At 35.2% G+C, this 21,806-nt stretch overlaps 1 protein-coding gene across 1 annotated transcript in view; it reads right to left on the bottom strand.

Annotated features, from left to right (window-relative positions):
• Nucleotides 1-7,623: 7,623 nt before the first annotated feature.
• The window catches only part of KCNC2 (potassium voltage-gated channel subfamily C member 2), a 294,627-nt gene continuing 280,444 nt past the window's right edge, over nt 7,624-21,806 (bottom strand). Inside the window, exons 2-4 of the mRNA XM_007943661.2 lie at nt 15,712-16,639; nt 13,481-13,645; nt 7,624-7,760 (exon numbers count right to left, since the gene is read on the bottom strand). Of these exons, the coding sequence (XP_007941852.1) occupies nt 7,624-7,760; nt 13,481-13,645; nt 15,712-16,639 (1,230 nt within the window). The remainder of the gene's footprint in view (nt 7,761-13,480; nt 13,646-15,711; nt 16,640-21,806) is intronic.

The raw sequence follows: 21,806 nt of genomic DNA, 5'->3' as shown, positions 1-21,806 counted from the left end.
TGCTCTTGGAGCTCCCTTTTTAATATGTTGTTGTTGTTGTTGTTATGTGCTGTCGAGTCGGCCCCGACTCATAATATAGTATTTTTAAATGGTTCCTTGTCACTTCTTCAATTCTCCTGTTGTAAAAGTAAAATTTCCACTAATTACAAAGTATTTTAATTATTTCAATGAGATATTAGCTTTTCTTCATTTATAGGAAAACTTCTAAGTGTTTAAGTTTTAAGAAAGTCCCCAAAATTTATTTTTCCCCAAAAAATAAGTTATTTGGTTTTAAGTAACATGGAATATTTTGTTCTCATTTTTATTATAAGAAACACATTGAAAAAGCAAACATAAGAGCTTTGTGGATTTACAAAAAATGCAAAGTGCTGTAATAAACAGTGTTATCCCAGACTTGGAATCACATTTGATAATTATGAGCAAAAGAATTTCCTAATAAAAATACTTAGTCTGCTAATATACAGGGTAACTAGGGATGTGATGTTTCTACAATTCTATAATGGTTCAAATAATGCTAATTTTCTATATTTTGAATTCAAACAAAAATTAATAAATATTCATTGTTAAAGTATAGGGCATTGATATTTTACCACATGCATAAAATTAGTGTAAGCATTTTTATCAAATTATATTTGTTCTGATTATGTTAATTTCATTTATTATTGATGAAAATATAACATTGATAGAACCTTTAGAAAGTAGTGGTTAAGTATAGTCATAAAATTGTTCATGCTCTTTGACCTAAGGATCTAATGCTGGGAATGATTTTCAGGAAAATTTTTTATATGGGTATGAAAAATGTTCAACACTATGGTCGTTATAATAAACAAAAAATAAATAAATAAAAATGGTGAATGGCTTGTTGCTATTGTTAGTGGATGTAGAGTTTCCCCAACTCATGGGGGCACCATGCACAGCGGAATGACACACTGCTCAATCCTGTGTCATCCTTGTGATCAGTTGTGGATAGGGGAACTGTGACCATAGGTTTTACTGACTGACTTTTGGAAGTATACTGCCAAGCCTTTCTTCCTAGTCTGTCTTAGTCTGGAAGCTACACTGAAACCTCTTTAGCCATATAGCAACATACAAGCCTCTGCTGACAGATAGTAGCTGAGCATAAAATGCGTTGGCTAGTAATAAACCTAGGTTCCTTCATGAAAGGTGAGAATTCTACAACTGAACCACCAATGTTGCATGAATGAATACATATGAATCACTACCTTATAGACAATTGTGCATCAATTTTACCTTTTAATTGCTAAGACCATGAACTTTAGTGAAAATAAAATTTAGAAAAGAATGTTATCCATTTATATCTAATTTAATTTCAAATATCTATCTTCCATTATTGGCCAGACTTGACAAGAGAATCACCTGTGGAGAGATTTTTGCTTAATGATGCATGTGTTAAGACTCATTTCTTTGAAATAATATATATCGAGTCTCATTTCCAGAGACAGTTTCAATAGGTTTAGGGTTGAACACAGATATCTGTTATTTATAAAAAGCATCAATAATTTTCCTGATGCACAGCCAAGATTAGAGAATAAAACACTAGATGGCGTTCTTCAATGGTAGATATGATGTCTTAGTCACCTGCACTACCCTGGTGTGTTTCCATGAGCCTGTTCATATGACACAGATGTACAAAAGATGAACAGAGACTAAAAAGGTAGATGAAGGCTGTATGGAAACAATATAAAACAAAGTCATAACAAAAAGAGAAAATACTAATCGACAAAACCAAAATACTTGATTTCTGGAGTGTAAAATTACAGAATTATAGTCATTTCTTCTTTTTATTTATTTCTCTAAGTGCTTTTACTATCTATCTATCTATCTCCCTGTCTATCTATCTATCTTTATCTTTAAAGAAAAAGTGACTGATGGTGGATAATGTTGTTCGGTGCAAAGGAGTCAATTCTGACTCCTAGGGACCCTGTGTTCTACAGAACGAAACACTGGCCAGTCCCATGTCATCCCCACAATCATTGCTATACTTAACCCCATTGATGCAGCCCCTGTAAGTCCATCTCACTGAGGATCTTCCTCATTTTCACTGACCCTCTACTGTATTGATGTTACATTTTGATTTTACATTTTCAACTGAAGAGACAGATTTAAAAATATATATATATGTGGTGAATATTATAGACACTTGGGAGAATGAATTAGTAGAACTACATTTGCACTATCTAGGTAAGAGGTCCAAATACAGAAATGAGTATTACATTCATTACCTGAGATTTTTGATGGATGTTGTCATATTTTCGAAAGTTCTAAGTATTCATAATGCATAGTCACTGAGCAATTTGGCATGATTTTGTGATAAATTACAAAGGGAATGATGCAATTCTACATCAATTAAATTATTTAGTTTTAAATAACGAGGAAAATGATTTTATCCCCTAAATAAAGATAGTTTAGGGGAGAACAGGAAATTTTTAAACTTAAATTCAATATTCTCAAAAAAACTCACTGCCATCAAGTCAGATCCAACTCATAGTGACCCCCTCCCTTGGGTTTCCAAGGCAGTATCACTACAGAAGTAAATTGTCTTATCTTCCTTCTGAGGAGTGGCTGGTGGATTTGAACCGCCAGCCTTCTAGTTAGCAGTCAAATGCCTTAGGCACTACGCCACCAAAGCACCCAAAGTCAATATTAATACTATTGAATTCATATTAAAGAAAATTAGTATGTATATATTGTTTAATAATGTTCAAGAATTTAAAGAATTAATCGAAGTTTGGCACTGGATATTAAAAGGAGACTTTCTTCTTCCTACATATTTCTCCTTTTTTACAGTAGATCCTACATGCAGATACCATTGTTAAAAACATTTATCAGTAATTATATTTGGACAGTTTCTCTTCTCTGAGCTCATTTTCTTAATAGTCTTAATCAACACTGAGCATTTTTAGACAGAAAAAGATTCTGCTGGTGCATTGTGGGAAAGTTTTGGGTTTGTCAACCTTATTTCTCTATCTCACTTTACCATTTCCATAATCTTGGATTAGTTCAAAGAATTTTACAGGGTAATTCCACAGGTACCCTCACATTGTACATGGAATGCCAGCTGTGTGGTGTGATGCTGAAACCGAGGTCCTTTACATATGAGTGAGACGGAGGCCATCTCTATAAAACAAGGTGTGATGCAATTACAGATTTCCCCAGATTCCTAAATACCCGCAAGGTCATTAGAAAAAGAGCATCGATCACAGATAATGATTCTTCCATAAATATTATGTCTTTCGAGATAGAGTCTGAAAATCCAAGATGCTCCCATTGCGTGAGCAGTGTACATGGAAAGTACATTTTATTACTTACAAAACGTAGCAAATAGCACAGAACAGGAAAAGTTCCATGACAGCAGACCCCCCCTGGCTCAAGAAGGCTGTCAGGGTGGAGGTGGAAAACTTTTCCTCTTGTGCCCTGTGATGTACTCCGTGATGCACCATGGATCATAGATGAGGTACTCAAAGGCAACAGTTTCACCGAGTGGCCCCACCCCTGGCTTTTGGAAGCTGTCCTAGTGAAGATGGAGAACTCTTCCATGCATCCCTCCACCTGGGAAGGTACCAAGGGCCTCAAAGGGAACCTACTTTCAGCTGACCTCCACCTCTAACTATGTAGGCTTAGTTCAGTAGGCTGAAGGATTCTACCATGCGTGCTTTCACCAAGCACTATAGTTAGTCCCCCCACTCCCGGCAAAAAAAATAGCTCACTGCCATAGAGTCCATTCAGACTCGTAGTAACCCTCACTATGTTTCCAAGGTAGGAAATAGATGGCCCTGTTTTCTTTCAGTTCTACACAGTGGCTGGTGAGTTTGAACCGCCAAGCTTCTGTTTAGTAGTCAAATGCCTTAGACACAGGGCTCCTTAGCACCATATCCCAAAGACCCTATAAATCTCTCCTCCATTCATGTTTATATCCCAAAGCCTGTGTGACATTCTACACGGAGCACAATGTAGACTTTTTCCTACCCGACTACTAGAGGAGGCGGGTGATGGTTTGTTCCAAGACCTGTTGCCAGGACTGTGAGGGACTCCCAACTCATTGCATATGTTGATGTGTTCCCTGGCTCTTTGAGAAAAAAACAGAGTACCTTGATTACTCAGGAATTTAAAGGTTATTTTCAAAAACCAGAGTCAAAAGGCCAAATCCAGTTCTTTGTTCCATATGGATATTTCTAATAAGAAAGAGAAAATATTGAAACCAAATGAAACTGTGGTAGTAAGACTATCTGTGGCAATATATTAATGAACAATTCTGTCCCTTTGATCCTCAACTTTACCATTAATAAAATGAAAACAAAAACTTTTGCCTCTAAAATTGCTATGAGCATTAAACTGGAAAGTGTAAGTGAAAATGCAGTTTTAATCTTATAACGCCAGACAGATAATAGGTGTAGGCACAGATATACATATATGGTAACATAATAACACATTTGCAATGTTAGAATTATAAGAGAAATTTAGATAGAGAAAGAATGTAGATTAAAAAAAAAACACTAGCTACATGCCTCAGATTTGAATAAAAGTGAGAGCTATGTATGTTTTAAAATCCATTCATTATCATTTATTTATGTATGAGTTTCTGCTTTGGCCCCATGAAGCATAAAATCATAAAACCTATTGAAAACTAGAAAATAAAGAGAAGAGCCAAGAAAGAATATGAATAATTTAATCAGAATTCAAATTTATCCCCTGCTCATTTGCCTTTTATTCTTCATTCCTATTAGTTACATTTCTATTGGTTATCACCAAGGTTGTTCATGCACCTTGAAAGGTTCACAAAAGGTCCACAATACAGGGGCTCATAATTAGGTTATGTTATATTCTGAATCCCAGGGGAGCTAACAGAATCTGGAAATATTGATTAAGCACAGTAAAGAATTCTTATAACAATTTCAACTACAACAGTTTCAAAGACAGGTACAAGCTTCATTTGCCACAAAACTCACAAAAAAGTAATTGATGGAAGAATATATTTTTTATGCAAAATATACATTTTAGGATATAATTAAATATCCTACTATAGACTGACATTGCTCCTTAATCATTTAATAAAAAAATATTCTTACTGCCAGAATTTTATTTTTTTTAATATTTATAATTGAGGTAACAATGACAAAAGACTTAAAACTATGAATAACATAGGTGGATTTTTTTTTCAGTTGTAACAATTTTTCAAGAACTAAACAAGAATGTGACTAAAAATAGGGCAGTTTAATAAATAGGCACTAAAATTTCACAACATAACTGACAAGCTGATAACATAAGTGGTTTATAAGAAAATGATACAGTCAATGTTCATGTATCCAACTAACATAGAAGAAGTAAGAGAAGTTAAGACAGACCTATACTACATCAATATCACTGCCTTGTGTAATTCACAGCACAACCTACTGCTGGCTCATGAGGAGTAACACAGAGAGGTGCAGGGTTTACTTGAAGCTTCAAAGATGTTGACCATGATTTTGGCTTCCATTGATGTAAAATGGCCAAAGTGGTTAACCCATGCACACATGGTGGTATTTACAAGTTGTTTCATAGACACTGGCCAGTCCACAAGGCGACCACTTAAACCACAAGCACCAGATGAGTTCCAGCCACAATTTAAATGCCTTATGAAGACATGGTACCTCTTCCAAGTGCAAACTGGTCACATGAGGGCACACTCAGCAGCAGAAGTCTGTTTCCAGTACAGTCCATGGTATGGCTAAATACCACTGTCCCTTTTTCAGCAAAAATCCATGATAAATTCTGTATAACACTGCAGTCAATAACAGCAGCACCAGACAGTATATGAATTCCTTTACCATAAAGCTGTATGTAATTATAACTTTTTCCTTTGATGTTATCAAAAGGGTCACTGAATCTTTAAATATCAGAAATGTACATCTGGATAAATACATCGCTGTACAAGATCTCTGACATGCAGGTCATGCTCTAGGATTTGGAGATATAGTCATACATGTTACGTGATCAATATTAAAAATGGTAATTGTGCTCCTAACAAAAAATAAACATGAAAGTCAAGAATTACCCAACAGTCTCAAGGATCTCGAATGCCTTGAGAGTGTTGTTTCATTTAATTTATATTATGGCATTTTTCTTCCCTCTTCTGCCCACACTAGACACACTATTGCTATTACATTCATAGAGATGTGTAAACAGAATTTCTCCCATTCAGACTGAATAAAACTCTCGGGGGGTTTCGGTAGAGTGTAATGATGAATGCTGGTTGCTAGGTAGTAGAAATTGATGCTTCAGCAGGCAACCAAGTGCAATGGTGCAATTGCTCCTTAAATCCTGCTTATCAAAAAGGTTCACAGTACTGATTAGCTTAGGTAGTCCACCGGGCATCATTAATTTATACACAAAGCAAAAAAGAGGATATCTAGTACTAAAATCATGAACACCTTATCAAGGCATTTCTGTGCTTCATGTAGACGTATGGCATATACAGTTAAGACAGGGAGCTCAGACAGACAGAAACAACGTACAGGACAAAGCACCTGATTAAACACTGCCTGAAAATCTGATTAATCCTGTAATTCAGAAATTTAAGGCTGGTCAGAAAAGCATTCTGTGAACACCAATGCTCTTTGATGTTTGCACAAAAGATTAAAAGATAAAAATAAAGGAAAGAGGTTAAAAAGACATGAAAGCTTTGGGTGATAACTTGGCACGCTGTCTCTGAATATGATGACAAATGCTGGGGATAAGAAAAAAAGTGACTCTAGTACCGAGCAGTATTTCCTGGCTAAACAAAGCAAGCCTGGCTGGCAGTTACCTTTCTCTTATGTTTTGTGCCTTCCCCAAGCATTAAGTAACAGATCTGACCGCAGCTTGCATGTAACCAGTAATAACAACCTCATTGCAGTTATCTGTGTGTGAACAACCAGAGACATTCAGAACTCCAATACAGCATTATTTTTTTTTTTTTAAGAAAAGTAAATTAATCAAGAAATTGAACTAGTTAAAACAAATATTTCTTTCAGAGGATGAAGAAAAATAAGTCAAGGAGACACTTGCCCACCCCACCCCACCATTCGAAATGAAGAAGAGTTGACCAGTGCTTTCATGTCTGCAGCATGCTTCAATGCAAACACACATATTCCAAGCCATCCGTGGTCCCCGGATTCTGCAACATTATTCTCAGATGATAGAAATAAGATGGTCCGTGCATATGAACTGACCCAAGTCATGTTGTGTATAATCAAAACAGTGTCCCAGACATCTTTAGAATGGTTTAGAGTCACAAGGATGAATGTCCAATGGAGTGGTTGGCATTTGGAAGCACATTGTTTTAAATATATATCTCCCTGAAGATACGTTTATGGATTAGTGTACTGGCCAATATCAATACTATCATTTTATTGCGAAAAATCAGGGCAATTAATACGGAGAAGGAGTAGCACTACTTTAAATAATCTTTGAAGCCAGGATAAGATTCGTTATCTACCCAAGTAGCATTTCTGACTTCAAATAGTAGTATCATGCAGGATTTATACTCTATTGTTAGAGCCTGGAGTAACGCTACTTTTACTTAATTCCATTATGGGGTAAACAGTATCTGTACTGATACAATTTAGCTGACTGATGCAGTTTGGTTTACAAGATAGACGGGATGGGAGATCGAGAGCGCCTCAGAGGACAAGGAGAGTTGTAAGGTGATGTTACTGGAGACAGCCTCAGAGCATTGCCTGCCAAGCCCGCTATGTTGTTTAAGCTTCGGGATTTCTCATATCCTTTCATGAAAAAATGCACAGACATCAGTTGAATTCAACCAGAAAACAGACAAAAACAAACAATACCATTCAGCGTAATCGAAGGGTTATTTTTGAAATCAAAGAATTTGTTTAAAATTCATTACTGAAGCAATATATAACTAAAAATACAAAGCTCACTGTTGCTGCCATCCACAAAAGATTAAACTATAGGTCCTATGCTTCAAACTCTATTATTTTCCAGATCATCATTAGTGTCAATTTAATTTTGGCATATAGGATACCAAAGCTCTTTTAAAAATAAGGCAAAGCAGTGTAAGTAAGATAGACATTTCCCTAAGGATTTTAAATTTCAGAATATTTTCCTGAAATATATAAGAAATAAAGTGGGCTATATTTTGTCTTTTAATTTTTTGTTATTTACTGAGCCAATCAACAGTACTTAATTAATTTTAAGTGGCGAACACTTTTTCCAGCATTTGTAATCTTCTACCTCCACAGGGTCAAAAGGATGATTCTTAAATAATGGCATATGATGCCCTTATCCAGTTGATGTACAATGGAATGTCCATGTCTAATTCCTTGAATTTAAAAGTAAAGGGGAAAAAATGAATGAAATATAATTGAGTCATAATTTCAGTGAAATAAAACCTGATTACATGATGTTTTTACCTCACACTCCCCAGGCCTGCCACTCAGTAATTGGTCATAATCACCTTTGGTATGTATTATCTTGCATTCTAATCTTTCATTCATGATAGTTATGCACTTATAGATTTAAAAAATCTTCCTTGTAAAATTTAGCCCCATGCTTTTCCTTAGCTTTTTAAGCAACACAGGGGAAGATTACCTTTGAAAGGATTTATGTATTTCACTATTTTTTCATTAGAAAATTTTAGAAGGAAGCTAAATAAGGAGGAGGCACTAGGTTATAGCTAGAAGTCAAACTATCTTAAACCAGGGCAACTATTGACTGGAAAAATAGTCACATTACATAGCTTTGAAAATAAATGGTTATATTCTGACAGCTGCACTGAAGAAGTGTTTTCATTTTGGGTAATGGAACCTGAGCTAGTAAATGCAATTCCCATGAACATTTAGTACACTGTATGGAATACTCCTTGGACCTTGTTTAGCCTTCAGAGTGCTCGAAAACAGTGTAAGATATAAAATGGATCTTTCCTCTCAACTACTTTTTCTATAGCTTTTTCTTTTCATGGAACTTCTGAGAGGAAATTATTGTTTTTTCTAGTCCTTTCACTACAAGAGGAGAAGTGATTTATCTGATTATTTAATTTATGAAGTACAAGAACTTTATTCTATATTTTACTCTGGGGAAGAGCCATTGTCTTCATATCTGATCTGCTCTCACATAGACTTTCGTCTCTGTCTTTGATTTTTCTTGGAATCTCTTTACCTGGAGATCACACAAAATCAAATGTTTTCTCCTTCTTTTTCTTTGTGGTAAACCCTGTCTGTAAGGGTTATTATTAAAGAGATAAGATAAATTAAAGAGAGAAAAGTATTAAGTTCATTTAGTCTTTGGTTCTGAACCACATCCTCCAGTCCAATTTTATATGATATAGAGCTATTATTACAACCCATGTCTGTCTTGGTGTCTAAAAGGACCTAGTAACAGAATGGCTACGATGAACATCCATCTCCACACACACACACATATAAACTGTTAGCAGACTAGTTGTCTTCTTTGAAATTTTGTAGATGGCAATTTATGCCACCTATTAATTATGATAAAATTCTCCAGAACATAATCTCTGCTAATTAAAGAACTGTCTTGTTAGTATTCTGAGCTATAAAACATAGGAGGTGGTATATACTTTATTCTCCTATAATAGATGATTGGGAGCTCTGGTAGCATAGTGCCTAAGGCACTTGACTGCTAACTAGAAGATTGGTGGTTCAAACCCACCAGCCACTCCTCGGAAGGAAGATGGAGCAATCTACTTCCATAGTGATACTGCTTCGGAAACCCAAGGAGGGGTCACTATGAGTTGGGTCTGACTGCAGGGCACAGAACAACAACAACAAGATAAGGGATGATGGAATCATTCATGGGAGAATGTCTTAAATAATTAACAAAAAGTTTCAGGTGCCTTATATGTTTCTTGTGGGGTTAGTTATTATTTCTCTAAATTGACTGAAAATAAAACTAGGGGAGATTTAAAGAAGAATTTATCCCATACAGTGGAAGATGGCTATGTAACTTAAAAATGTAAACTAGACTATAAAAATTGATTAGTTTTATCAAAGGCAAACTGGTGAATATGCATGAACCGAATGGGTTGTTAATACCTATAAATCATCATTATAAAAGCATACGTCTTTGTCACCCACAACTTCTAGTCCATACAGGATTTCTAGAAAGGTTTGAAAGTTTTATATTAATTGTACAAGTAATATGTTAATCTTGCTTGCCATTCTAAATTCCAAATTAAAATTTGTACATAAATAATATCCATTCTGTAAGTAGGCTGTGTAATTTTTAATAACTACAATTTTAGTGTCCGTTTGAAAAAAATTTCCCTTCCAATTTAGAAATAGGTTTTTAATTAGTAAAATGTTTAGTTATTTATATACATGTATTCCTCTGGCTTTTTTCTGATTAGGAAATTTGATAAAATTTTGCTTTAACAAACTTGTACCAGAATGGCTAAAAATATAATTCATGAGAATAAATAATAATGAACCTAGTTTGCACTCACATCTAAATATATGGCATAGATGATATACAGTTACTAACAGTATGTGCTCATTAAAACTGCTTATTCGTGATTAAGTTTTATTTATATGATATGCTTTTATAATACTGTGTACATAAAAACATGTATTCCAAGAGATGGGAATTCATTTTTTAGGGAATCCTGAAGTTTTCTTAAAATATGTCACACTACATTCATGTTTCATGGTAGTAAAATAATTCAATGGCAATCCATTAAGATTATTTTCATTCATATATGGGAGAATATTCAGAACTATGAAGTCAAATCAGTGAAGACAAACTTGAAAAATGAAAGAAGGGGTTATACAGGAAATAAACATCTGAACCAGAATTACAGAGAAATCTATAATCTACAGAAAAGGAAACAGGAGAAGAAATTAATGGATTCCTGATAGATGTGACAAGATAACACACTAAAATATTTAAAGGAAGTTACCCAGAAATGTTACTAGGATTGATAAATAAACACATAGCTGCAAAAGAATTAAGCAACAATGGAAAAGAAATTATTTATGGTAAGATGTGGCAAAGAATAAAAACCTCATGGATGAAATTTCAAAAATATCCTCACTAATAAAGAGAGTTTGCATTTGTACAATAAGATTCCATGAATAAATGGTCCATGCAAACTAAATATCTTATTAATTGCTTTGCTCATAAAACTTTCCAATCTTACAGTAAAACTATATATTAATATACAACAACAACAAACAAAACAAACAAAAAGCCCACTATCATCAAGTCGATTCTGACTCATAGCAACCCATTGGGTTTTCAAGGGAGTAAATCTTTACCGAAGTACATTGCATCATCTTCAGTCCATGGAATGGTTGGTGTTTTTGAACCACCAACCCTCTGGTTAGCAGTCAAATGCCTTAGGCACTGCACTAGCAGTGCTCCATATATATTAACATAAACCCAAAAACCAAGCTCACTGCCATCTAGTGGGATCTGACTCATAACGACCCCTTCTTGGGTTTCCAAGGTGGTATTACTATAGAAGTAGATTGCCCAACCTTCCTCCACAGGAGTGGCTGGTGGGTTTGAACCACAAGCCTTCTGGTTATCAGTCAAATGCCTTAGGCACTACGCCACCAGAGCTCCCATGTATTAACATAGTGCTTTATAATTTGCAAAGCCTCTTCTCATGTGTGATTTCCTTTGGAAGTTTAAAAATTCACAACATTGTGTAACATGGAAGAAAACGTTTAACCAGGTCTTTAAACACATAACCTTGGTATAAATATTTTATGATACATTATTGAATGAAGGTCAGAAGTGTATGTAAATTTAACCACATACATAAGTACATGTATATACACATATATAGTGAGTTAAGATATGCAATGCACTTAGAAGAGTACATGTTCTGTATGAGCTTCAAGTATCATCATCATCATCAATTAATGCATGTACATATATTTTACTCAAGTACTAAGATAGGGTTTATTATCTTCACAAAATAATTTTAAAAACATTTCTATCAACACATAATATTTAAAGGTAAAGTAGTAAACAGTAAAATAAACTCATTCAGATGATTGTAAATATATTTTAGTGCAAGGAATACATGCAGAGAATGGAACTAATTGAAATGGAGAAGTATTTAAAATATTACACATAAAGAAAAGAAGAAATTTTGTCTCTTTTGGAAATCAAAGTCATGGACAAAAACAATACAAAGTGATGCAAAGTAATGAAGGTGGAGTACAACATGGGTAATGAGATATTTTAAAGAAAGAGGGCATCACAGAACAAATACTTTAGGCTTTTAATGTAGAGAATCCAATAGGGAGAAACCATAAAGAATAACGAATCAGCATTAATTAAAATGAAGTTGCACTAGTATGAAAGTTTTCGAGTAGTTTTTCATTAAAATGTAGTCAATTACTATAAGAAATGAGTATAATTCATTTCATATTCTGTTAATAAACAGAGGGAAAATAACCATGACAATAAAACAACTGGAATTGTCAAAGCAGGAGATAATCGAAGTGCATGCCAGCATGTCGACAAAGATGGATTATAAGTATCACAAAATCTTTCTCTCTCTTTTTTTTATTTAAGTGAGGCAAAGGAGAAGTATAATTGTCCTGAGGTTTGAAAGCGTTTACCCAAAGAAAAAAAAAAAAAAAGTCAGTAAATAGTAATAGACAGTGGTGGCACCATCTACATTTGAGTGGATAAAGGTACTACATGGTGGAGTGAAGATCAGTGTTTTATTACATTCTGTTATATTCCTCAGAGATGCCTGCCAACAAAACATATTCAATCAGCAAATATTTATGGAGTCTTTCTATTGCAATGCACTACATAGGCTCTATTGAAAAAAAAAAAGTAATAAACATAAAATTATTATTATTGGTCCTGAAGAGACATTCTAATTTTCTAGAACATAAACAGTCTTTCAAGTGATTAGATAGACTGCTCTGTATGAATGAGAACCTTGTAACTATGCAAACCTTATGATACTCAGACAAACCACTGGCAAAAACTGGTCAAGTACTGAATAAGAAATTTAATTGAAGTGCGTTTAACCTGTGCTTTGGGGAAAAAAAAAAAAAAAAAACTTACAATTGCTTTATAATAATCAATTACTTGTCAAATATACACATACAGCCAATTAGTGATTATTAGAGTTTTAACAGTTATGGGGGGAAAAGATAATCTTCAAAGACTTCTGAGTACATTATATTAAAATGAATGGATGGTGATTTCATTTTTAAACATCTCATTACAATTCTGCCCACAAATATATGGCAAACTAAAATGAAAACAAACACAAACAAATGATGTGATAAAGAAAGATGAAATGTCTTTTAAATATAAAATCAAATATGTCGTTATGATATATATTTAAGAATGTTTATAATGTGAGAAGATGCCACGGATGAAGGAAAGGAGCACTACTTGCAGTCTCTCCTGGAAAACGATGAATGAGCATTTTAGATTACTCCAACTGCTAAGTCACCTGTGATAATATGATTAAATGCATGCCTACCTTTCCTGATCCCTCCATCAGAAGCACACGTGTAATCACCTGTCGTCAGTAGGAAACATGTCTCCCCTCTTCTGTTTTTGTCTCTGGTACTAGAGCGTCTGATGGGGAGCTGTTCTGGGGGTGATAATGGCGGCTCACTTCCTGTACTGTCGTCACCTGATAACACTGGTCACAGCACCATGCCCATGGACAGACAGTGATGAATGAGGAAATGAGACAGTACAAAGAGTTTACACTGAATGCTTGTAGTCCAGTCACGCCATATACAAAACACAATAATCACATCACGATAAGAAAAGAGAAAGAATTTCATCACTCATCATAAAAATTTGCATGGAGCCAAATGGAAATACAGGTGAAAAAAGAGAACAGAGAACTCTGCTTTGAGACACTTTAATTCCATTTTAGATTTACCTAATAGGAAATTGGTTTACACAAAAACTAATATGATCTCAACATAAGTATGCTAAATAAAACTAACATGAACTCCAACAAGATATTTAATTTTTGAGAAATAAATTTTACTATTTTCACATGCTATCTCATTAGTGTGAATAGGAATCTTAAAAATTGGACCATATTTAAGAATAAACTCTTTTGTAAGTGTTTATAGTTCTATAACAGCACATGCTTTTCATTATTCTCTGAAACTAATTTTTTCTCTCAAAAATCTTAATAAAAATATTCTCAAAACACACAAACTTCATGTCAGGACTCAGATTTTATGCTAAAAATATTTGAGCTTAACAATGGATCAAGATTAACTTTTCTAAATGCCTTTGAAAAATTATTTACTTCTGTATGCTAGTCAAAGACTCTTGCAGTATCATTCTCCTAGATACTAGCATGTTATAGCAATGATTTTCTTTTGAAAAAGTGTATACTTTTCCATAAGAACAGATCTTCTGATGAGAGCAGCAGTACCAACTAAACTCCATCTTTCTTAACGATATTCTTGGCATAATAGTTTCCAGATATGTATTTGAAAGACTTTGCAGAACAATCTACTACATGACCGTGAGGGCTATGAATAAAAGTTTTAAACAGCAGTCGAGCCAGTGCTTTTTTTTTTTTTTTTTTTCCCATTTACCCAAAAAAACTTCTGGAAGCTAAGCAGAGACCTATAAAAATATCACTTGTCTTTTTTGTTTGTTTAATTTGTGTTATATCTGATTGTGAGAAACTATTCACTTATGATTGTCATAAGTTATTTTTCTACCAAAAAATTAAATATATCTAAGTTCTAGGGAATGTACATGCCTGAAATTTTCATGCTAGACTAAAAACTAATTAAATTGTTTAGTCTACAAAATATTTCCTCTGTACTAGATATGACAGACTAGAGGTGACACTATCTGTCATCTGACTACATTTTGGCAAACTAAATACCAATTTACAGGCAATGAGCTCTAGATTATCTATGATAGTGGAAGGGTCCAGTGATTCTCCTACTCTCAGGCAGTAAATCACCAAAAATTCAGCTCTGGGATGAGCAAAGGCCAGTGTATAGTGCATAAAAAAGAAAATCCATAGAGGAATAACTTTCTATTTATTACCCAAAACGGATCCTCTGTACCCTAACTAATGGGTTAATTATATTATATGGTATCTTGTTTCACCAAAGGGATTGTATTGAGATGCTCAACCTAAGTTAAGAATATGAAAATTTAGCCAATTCTCCAGAATATTACTAGGCAAGAGCTTTGTTACTAAAAGGACTATCTCCCATGTCACCTCTTTGGTCTTCAGGCCTTTGCAATGAAAACATCTACTCTTCTTAAATAATTGCTTCTTATGGATTATACTGAGATGCACACCACCACGTGGCAGAGGTAAAACTGAGACAAACACACCAAGCCAAACAATATGGAGATCAACATTTTGAGGATGAAGGGTGGAACATGGCCGATATCATACCAACACATCGTGCAGGGAACAAAACATTGGCACAAAAGCGACAAACAGGCAAAAGAAAACATTGGTACCATCAGCAAAGGGCATTCCCACTAAAGCAGGAAAACTCTATAGACCAGCTATGCAGATTTCTACTTGAAGTTCCTTTAGAAATGCTTTAATCTAGTCATCTAGAAGCCTGACATACTCAGAAATGTTTTGTGAAGGGATAGGGCTGAGAACTCAGGAACAGTTGCAGAAAATAAGAAAAGCTCCTTTCCACCTAAGATACTGGTCTATAAAGTATTTAGTAGCATGCATTTGAAATTGTGCCTTACCTGATCTGTTACGTTCCAGAAGTAGATTGTCTTTCCCTAGACACACGTCACTCTGTGTGCTATTGCAGACCATATTTAATTCTGTCTTGCAAAAGGTAGGTGAGCTTGTCTGAGGGGCAGGAGGAATGTGCTTCTTTCTTTTCCTTGGAAGCTTCTGCTTCGCCATTGCCAAGGAGTAGTACATTCCGAAATTGTTCACAATCACAGGCACTGGCATGGCTATTGTCAGCACTCCAGCCAGAGCACACAGGGCTCCCACCAGCATCCCTGACCACGTTTGGGGGTACATATCCCCATAGCCCAGGGTAGTCATGGTCACTACAGCCCACCAGAACCCAATGGGAATGTTTTTGAATTGTGTGTGCTCGCTGGCTGAAGGGTCGTTAGGTTGAGCTCCTACTCTCTCGGCATAGTAGATCATAGTAGCAAATATCAAAACTCCTAGAGCCAGGAAGATTATCAGCAGCAAAAATTCGTTAGTGCTAGCTCGAAGAGTGTGTCCAAGCACCCTCAGGCCTACAAAATGGCGGGTGAGCTTGAAGATTCTCAGGATTCTCACAAACCTTACCACCCTGAGGAAGCCAAGCACATCTTTAGCAGCTTTGGATGAGAGCCCACTGAGTCCCACCTCTAAGTAGAAAGGTAGGATGGCCACAAAGTCAATGATATTCAAGAGATTTTTGATGAATTCAAGTTTATTGGGGGAAAAAACAATACGGACTAAAAACTCAAAAGTAAACCACACCACACATACTCCTTCTACATACGTCAAGGCAGGATCCGTTTCAATTTCATACTGTAGAACAACACTTGTGCCATTGATGACTGGCTCTGTCTTGTTTCTAACGATATTGAAAGCTTCATGTGTCTCCAGGCAAAAGGTTGTGATGGAAACCAGGATGAAGAATAAAGAAGCAAAAGCAATAAACTGTAGAAGAAAAAAGAAACAAAAAGAGAATGATATGAAGCATAACATACTTGGATCAGAATCTATGAACACTGACCTCTGTAAATAAAACAGGAGGAAAAAAGGCGTATTTGGAGAGTTCACTTGGGATGTTACTCAAATAAAAGAAGAGTTGAGTGTAATATTAATTAGAGTTTATGATGTAACATGTTCCAAGTTAGCATAGATTAAAAGGTTTGCTTTAAGTTACAAAATAATTTCCACAGTATTTTATCCAATAAAATGTACTAGTGAAGAGAAAATAAAATCACCCCAAAAGAAAGTTTAAGAGAAACAGACTAAAAAAATAAATAAATTTTAACTTTAGGCAGTGGCTCCAGATTTTATTTATGATTCTAAAAACTTCATTTCTAGTTTTTTCACACCTATAAATATAAGATACATTTCACAATGATAGAAATTTTGAATCCACCTAAACAGATTCTAAATTGTAAAAGTTTAATATATTTGTATTTATAAAAAAGTGTTTAAAATACCTGGGGGAAAAAAAAAGAAACACCTTTGAGAGAAACATTACAATCTAAATTATATCAGCTCATGGTGGAGACTTGTCCCAAAAAGCAAATCCAAAGAGAAGGATAGACTCAAGACTAGCAAGAGAAAAAAAGAATGAAGAAATCAGTGAAAGTTGGTTTTCTTCCCCTGGTGAACTATAACTTCAAAATGTTAGAGTAACATATTACAAAGTTATAGTTTTTTAAATCAATTTTCTATTTAGTTTCTTCAGTCAATAATACATGAATAACCTGTAACTACTAATACAGGATAATAACAGTTACCCCCTATACATTGCTCACTAGGACCAGATACTCTTGAAAGCATTTTATATATAATCAACTCATGTTAATACTCATAACAATACTACTGTTGTTGTTAGGTGCCGTCCAATCAATTTGGACTCATAGTGACCTCACTGACAGAGCAGACCTGCTGTATAGGGTTTTCTAGGCTGCCATCTTTCCAGAGGAGCCCTAGCAGCACAGTGGTTAAGCACTCAGCTGCCAACCTAAAGATCAGTGGTTTGGACTCACCCTATGTTCCACGAGACGAAGATGTGCCAGTCTGCTTCCATAAAGATCACAGCCTTGGAAACTCTATGGGGAAGTTTTACTCTCTTGTACGGGGTCCCCGTGACTCACAATCTACTCAAAGGCAATGGGCTTGGTTTTAATTTTTACAGGAGCAGATCACCAGGTCTTTCTTCTAAGAAGTCCCTGGGGTTGTTCAAACCAATAGTTCAAACTATTGGTTAGTAGGAGCTCCTTACAGTACTACTACTGTTGTTGTTGTGTGCTTTGCAGTTGATTCTACCTCATAGTGACCCTGTTTGTCAGAATAGAACTCCTCATAGGGTTTTCTAAACTGTAATCTTTAGGAAAATGGTTAGTGGAGTGGCTCATTGTTTCAAACTGCCAACCTTTTGGTTAGCAGTAGGTGCTTACCCATTGTGTTTCTACAACACTACTGCCACCCCCATTTTACACTTAAGAAATACTAGGCAAGAGGTAAATCCCTTTCCCAAGTCCTAGGATGCAAAGTGACCAACCTGACATCCTAACTTGAAAAATTTAGCTCTAGATTCTGATCCTTTAACTACCCAACTCAAATGCGGAGTAGAAATATGTTAAAAACATTTACTTACATTAATTAATATTAAATATCCGAAAACTTGAAGCTCAGTGGTTTGAGTGAATGGCACTGTTGCAGTCAGTGCTTGAGGCTTTCAAAGCAGCTGGCAGATCTCCTGTGTTCTCAGATAGTGCTCTCAGATAAAGCAGGATAACTGAGCTCAAGAGACTGCCCATTGATGTGTAAACATGAATCATTCAGAAGTTGGAGGTCAAGTGAAGGGAGGCCCTTATTTTTAAATAATAAGCTCAAAGCTGTCCACTATTATCTACTTATCAACAAGGCAATTGAAAAAAGTCAGATTTCAGAACAGATTAAAACTACCTTTTTTATCTTGGCAAGTTTTCATCTGTCATATTTGTAAGGGATACACCAAAGAACTAAAGTCTGAGTGGTGTAAATCATTTGTGCTCAACTGCTAACCTAAAGATTGGCAGTTCTAACTCACTCAGCAGTACTGAAGAACAGCCTGGAGATTTGCTTCCATTAAGATGGCTGTTAGATGTTGTCAAGGCAATTTCAACTCATGTTGACACTGTATGACAAAGCAGAACTACCCCATTGAGATTCCAGTGGAAGCAGACTACCAGGTATTTTTCTCCCATGCAGTGGCTGGTGGATTCTAACCATTGATCTTTTAGTTAGCAGTCGAGTGTTTAACCATCATACCAACAAGGCTCATTTCTATTAAGATTACAGCCTAGGAAACCCTATGGAGCAGTTCTACTCTGTAACATATGGGATCATCATGAATCAGAATCAACTCTCCAGCAACTAACAACATACCAAAGAACCAAAACATGTTAGGACTGTGACTACCTGCCTTAAAGAAGCATCCCAAAATATGGAAATGTTTCTATGCAGTGTACTAGATAGTACATCGTCCCCACGATATCATAAAGCATGCCATTTACATGGTTTTAACTTGCTTTCCCATGTGTATCACCCATCTGACCTTGGTTTTCATGTTATGATCTTAAAATTTGCTTTCCCGGATGTATTGAGAGAGATTAGAAATGTTTTCACTCAGTTTCCTTTTCCCTTTGTACAAATTCATACACAATTCTTTTTTTCAATCAAGTAATTATTGTAACACTAAGTATCACTAAGACCCTACATATAATTATACTTCCTCTTTTGGAAGAAGAATCAATTATCCTTGATTTATAAATTGCCTCAATGTAATTAGAATGCTATCTATAGATTTCAGTGTTATGTTTTTTTTTTCAAATTCCCCATGAAATCTTCTTTTGTCATAAAGCCTTGACTGATGTACCTCTAGATTCCTTCGCCCACCATTCACCATCCCCACCATCCACACTGAGTCTCCAGTATTTCAGGCTATGTCAAAAGTTATAGTGCACCAATTCTATTCATGAGGCATTTGTAGAGTAGAAAACAGTTAAAATAAACTGGATTTTTTTTATGCTCTTAGTGTTCCTCAATCAGCGTTTTTCTAGCTAACTTTGTAGTCTCAAACTCTCTCTACCTATATTAATTTAGTGAACTGAGTGGCACTTCCCCAACATTGCTCTTTTAAAATTAGTCCTAGCTTAACTGCTCACTTCTATATAAGAAAAACAGTGTTCTGGTATACTTTGATGTTTGTCAATATGAAACACTCTGGCCTTTTCCAATCAGATGTTTTTCTACCATCCATCTATCCACTCATTCAACATATATGTATTAGGTGATTCTTTATGCCAGGCTACAAGTCTAGGGTTTTGATTTAGCTGCCTTGATAAAACACAATCTCTGCCTTTGAGGAACTCACAGTCTACTAGGGATACAGACATTAAATAAATATCCACATAAAATCATATAATAACAATTTTAGTGAAGGCACCAAAGGAAAATTTATAGGGTGTTTTAAAAGGAACAAGACTGTGACTTAATTTAGAAAGAATGGTCACAGATCTCTGACAAAATGTCATTTGATGTGATGTGAGGGAGGAGTAGAGGCTAACTTGATGGGATGGGAAGACATGTATATTACACAGCAGAAAGGTTTAACCAAAGTCTGGACATTTCATATAGCACTTTCTCGATAGATTGAGTGCAACACCACAGGAGTGACAGATTTTTCAAATCCACCTCTTTTTCACAAATTGTGATGCAAAAAATCTCCATCTAGCATAGAGAGTTTATTTTTTAAAAAGTTAACATCTTTTTTAAAAGATGTTTTATTCAACCAAAAATATTACCTCGGTTTCAAAATGAGGCTCTAAGGTGACATAAGAGCAGTTTGATTGCTGGTAGTGTTCCTTGAGATTTGGGGACATATTAGAAACCAACAAAATTAATTTGTCTAAAATTATTGTACCAACTCCATTGTTTAAGATGAAATGAAAATAGGACATACATGATGAAGTGTTCTTTTTAAAATACAAAGTACTATGCAAATGTTAGAAATCTTTATTCTCTGTATTTTATACTTTTTAAATATAATTACTACCTCAATAAGAACTACTAGAACCTCATGTTTATGTTCATTAAAGGAGTTATTATCTTGTCAGCTAAAGGTCAACAGAGTCTTAAGACACCACATCTGGTGGTTGGAAATTAAGTAAAATGAATCATCTTCTACTTGGAAGCACTTAAGGTACCCACCCCTATTCCTAGAAGAGGAATATAGTCTAAAGATTACATGCATCAGAATATAGCAAGGAGCTTAAACAAATGCAAATTCCTTACCCACTGTCAGACATCAGACACAGAGGCTTATGTGAGATAATCTTTCCTAGGTGATTGCTATGTATGCTAAAGTTTGAAAACCACTGTTTTAGTGTATTTTAAAATGTACTGATGAAACTCAGAAGCCATTAAATGAAATGAAACAGGTTAAATTACAAGCATCTCTAGATTTTGTTTCTTGGGTTCTTTTTTTTTAATACGTATTATGATTTGAGTGAAAGTTTACAGAGCAAATGCATTTTCCATACAGCAGTTCTTACACATTTTGTTTCATGACATTGACTTCAGTCCCACAATGTAACAGCTCTCTTCCCACGTCCTCCCTATAGTTATCTCTTTGCTGTGTTCTTCTTCCTTGGAAAGAAGACTGGGCAATCTACTTCCACAGTGATACTGCCTCAGAAACCCAAGGAAGGATTGCTGAGTAGGAAACGACTCGACAGCAGTGAGTTTTTTGTTTATTTAGTGCATATCTAGATTCTTTTTAAAAGAATGTTCATAAATCTCTAGTAAGAATATTTCACAACCTCTATGCCAGGACCTCTGGTGGCGTAGTGGGTAAGACGTTTAGCTACTAACCAGAAGATCAGTCACCAGGTTAGTAGAACCTTCTACTAACGAGAAAGTTCAAACCCAACATCTGCTCCATGGGAGGAAGATAGGGCAATCTACTTCCTTAAAGATTTATAGCCTTGGAAACCTAATGGGGATCACTATGAGTCTGAATTAACTCAATGGCAGTAGGCTTGGTTTAAGCAATGGGACATTTGTACCTTTGTGTGTGTGTTTGTACATATTTTAACAG

The sequence above is a fragment of the Orycteropus afer genome, unplaced genomic scaffold (genome assembly GCF_000298275.1).
Source record: "Orycteropus afer afer isolate SDZICR_OR568_19922 unplaced genomic scaffold, OryAfe1.0 scaffold00111, whole genome shotgun sequence".
In the NCBI taxonomy this organism is placed as follows: domain Eukaryota; kingdom Metazoa; phylum Chordata; class Mammalia; order Tubulidentata; family Orycteropodidae; genus Orycteropus; species Orycteropus afer.
The sequence above is the reverse complement of the archived record's forward strand: the minus strand, read 5'-3'. Positions and strand labels throughout refer to the sequence as shown.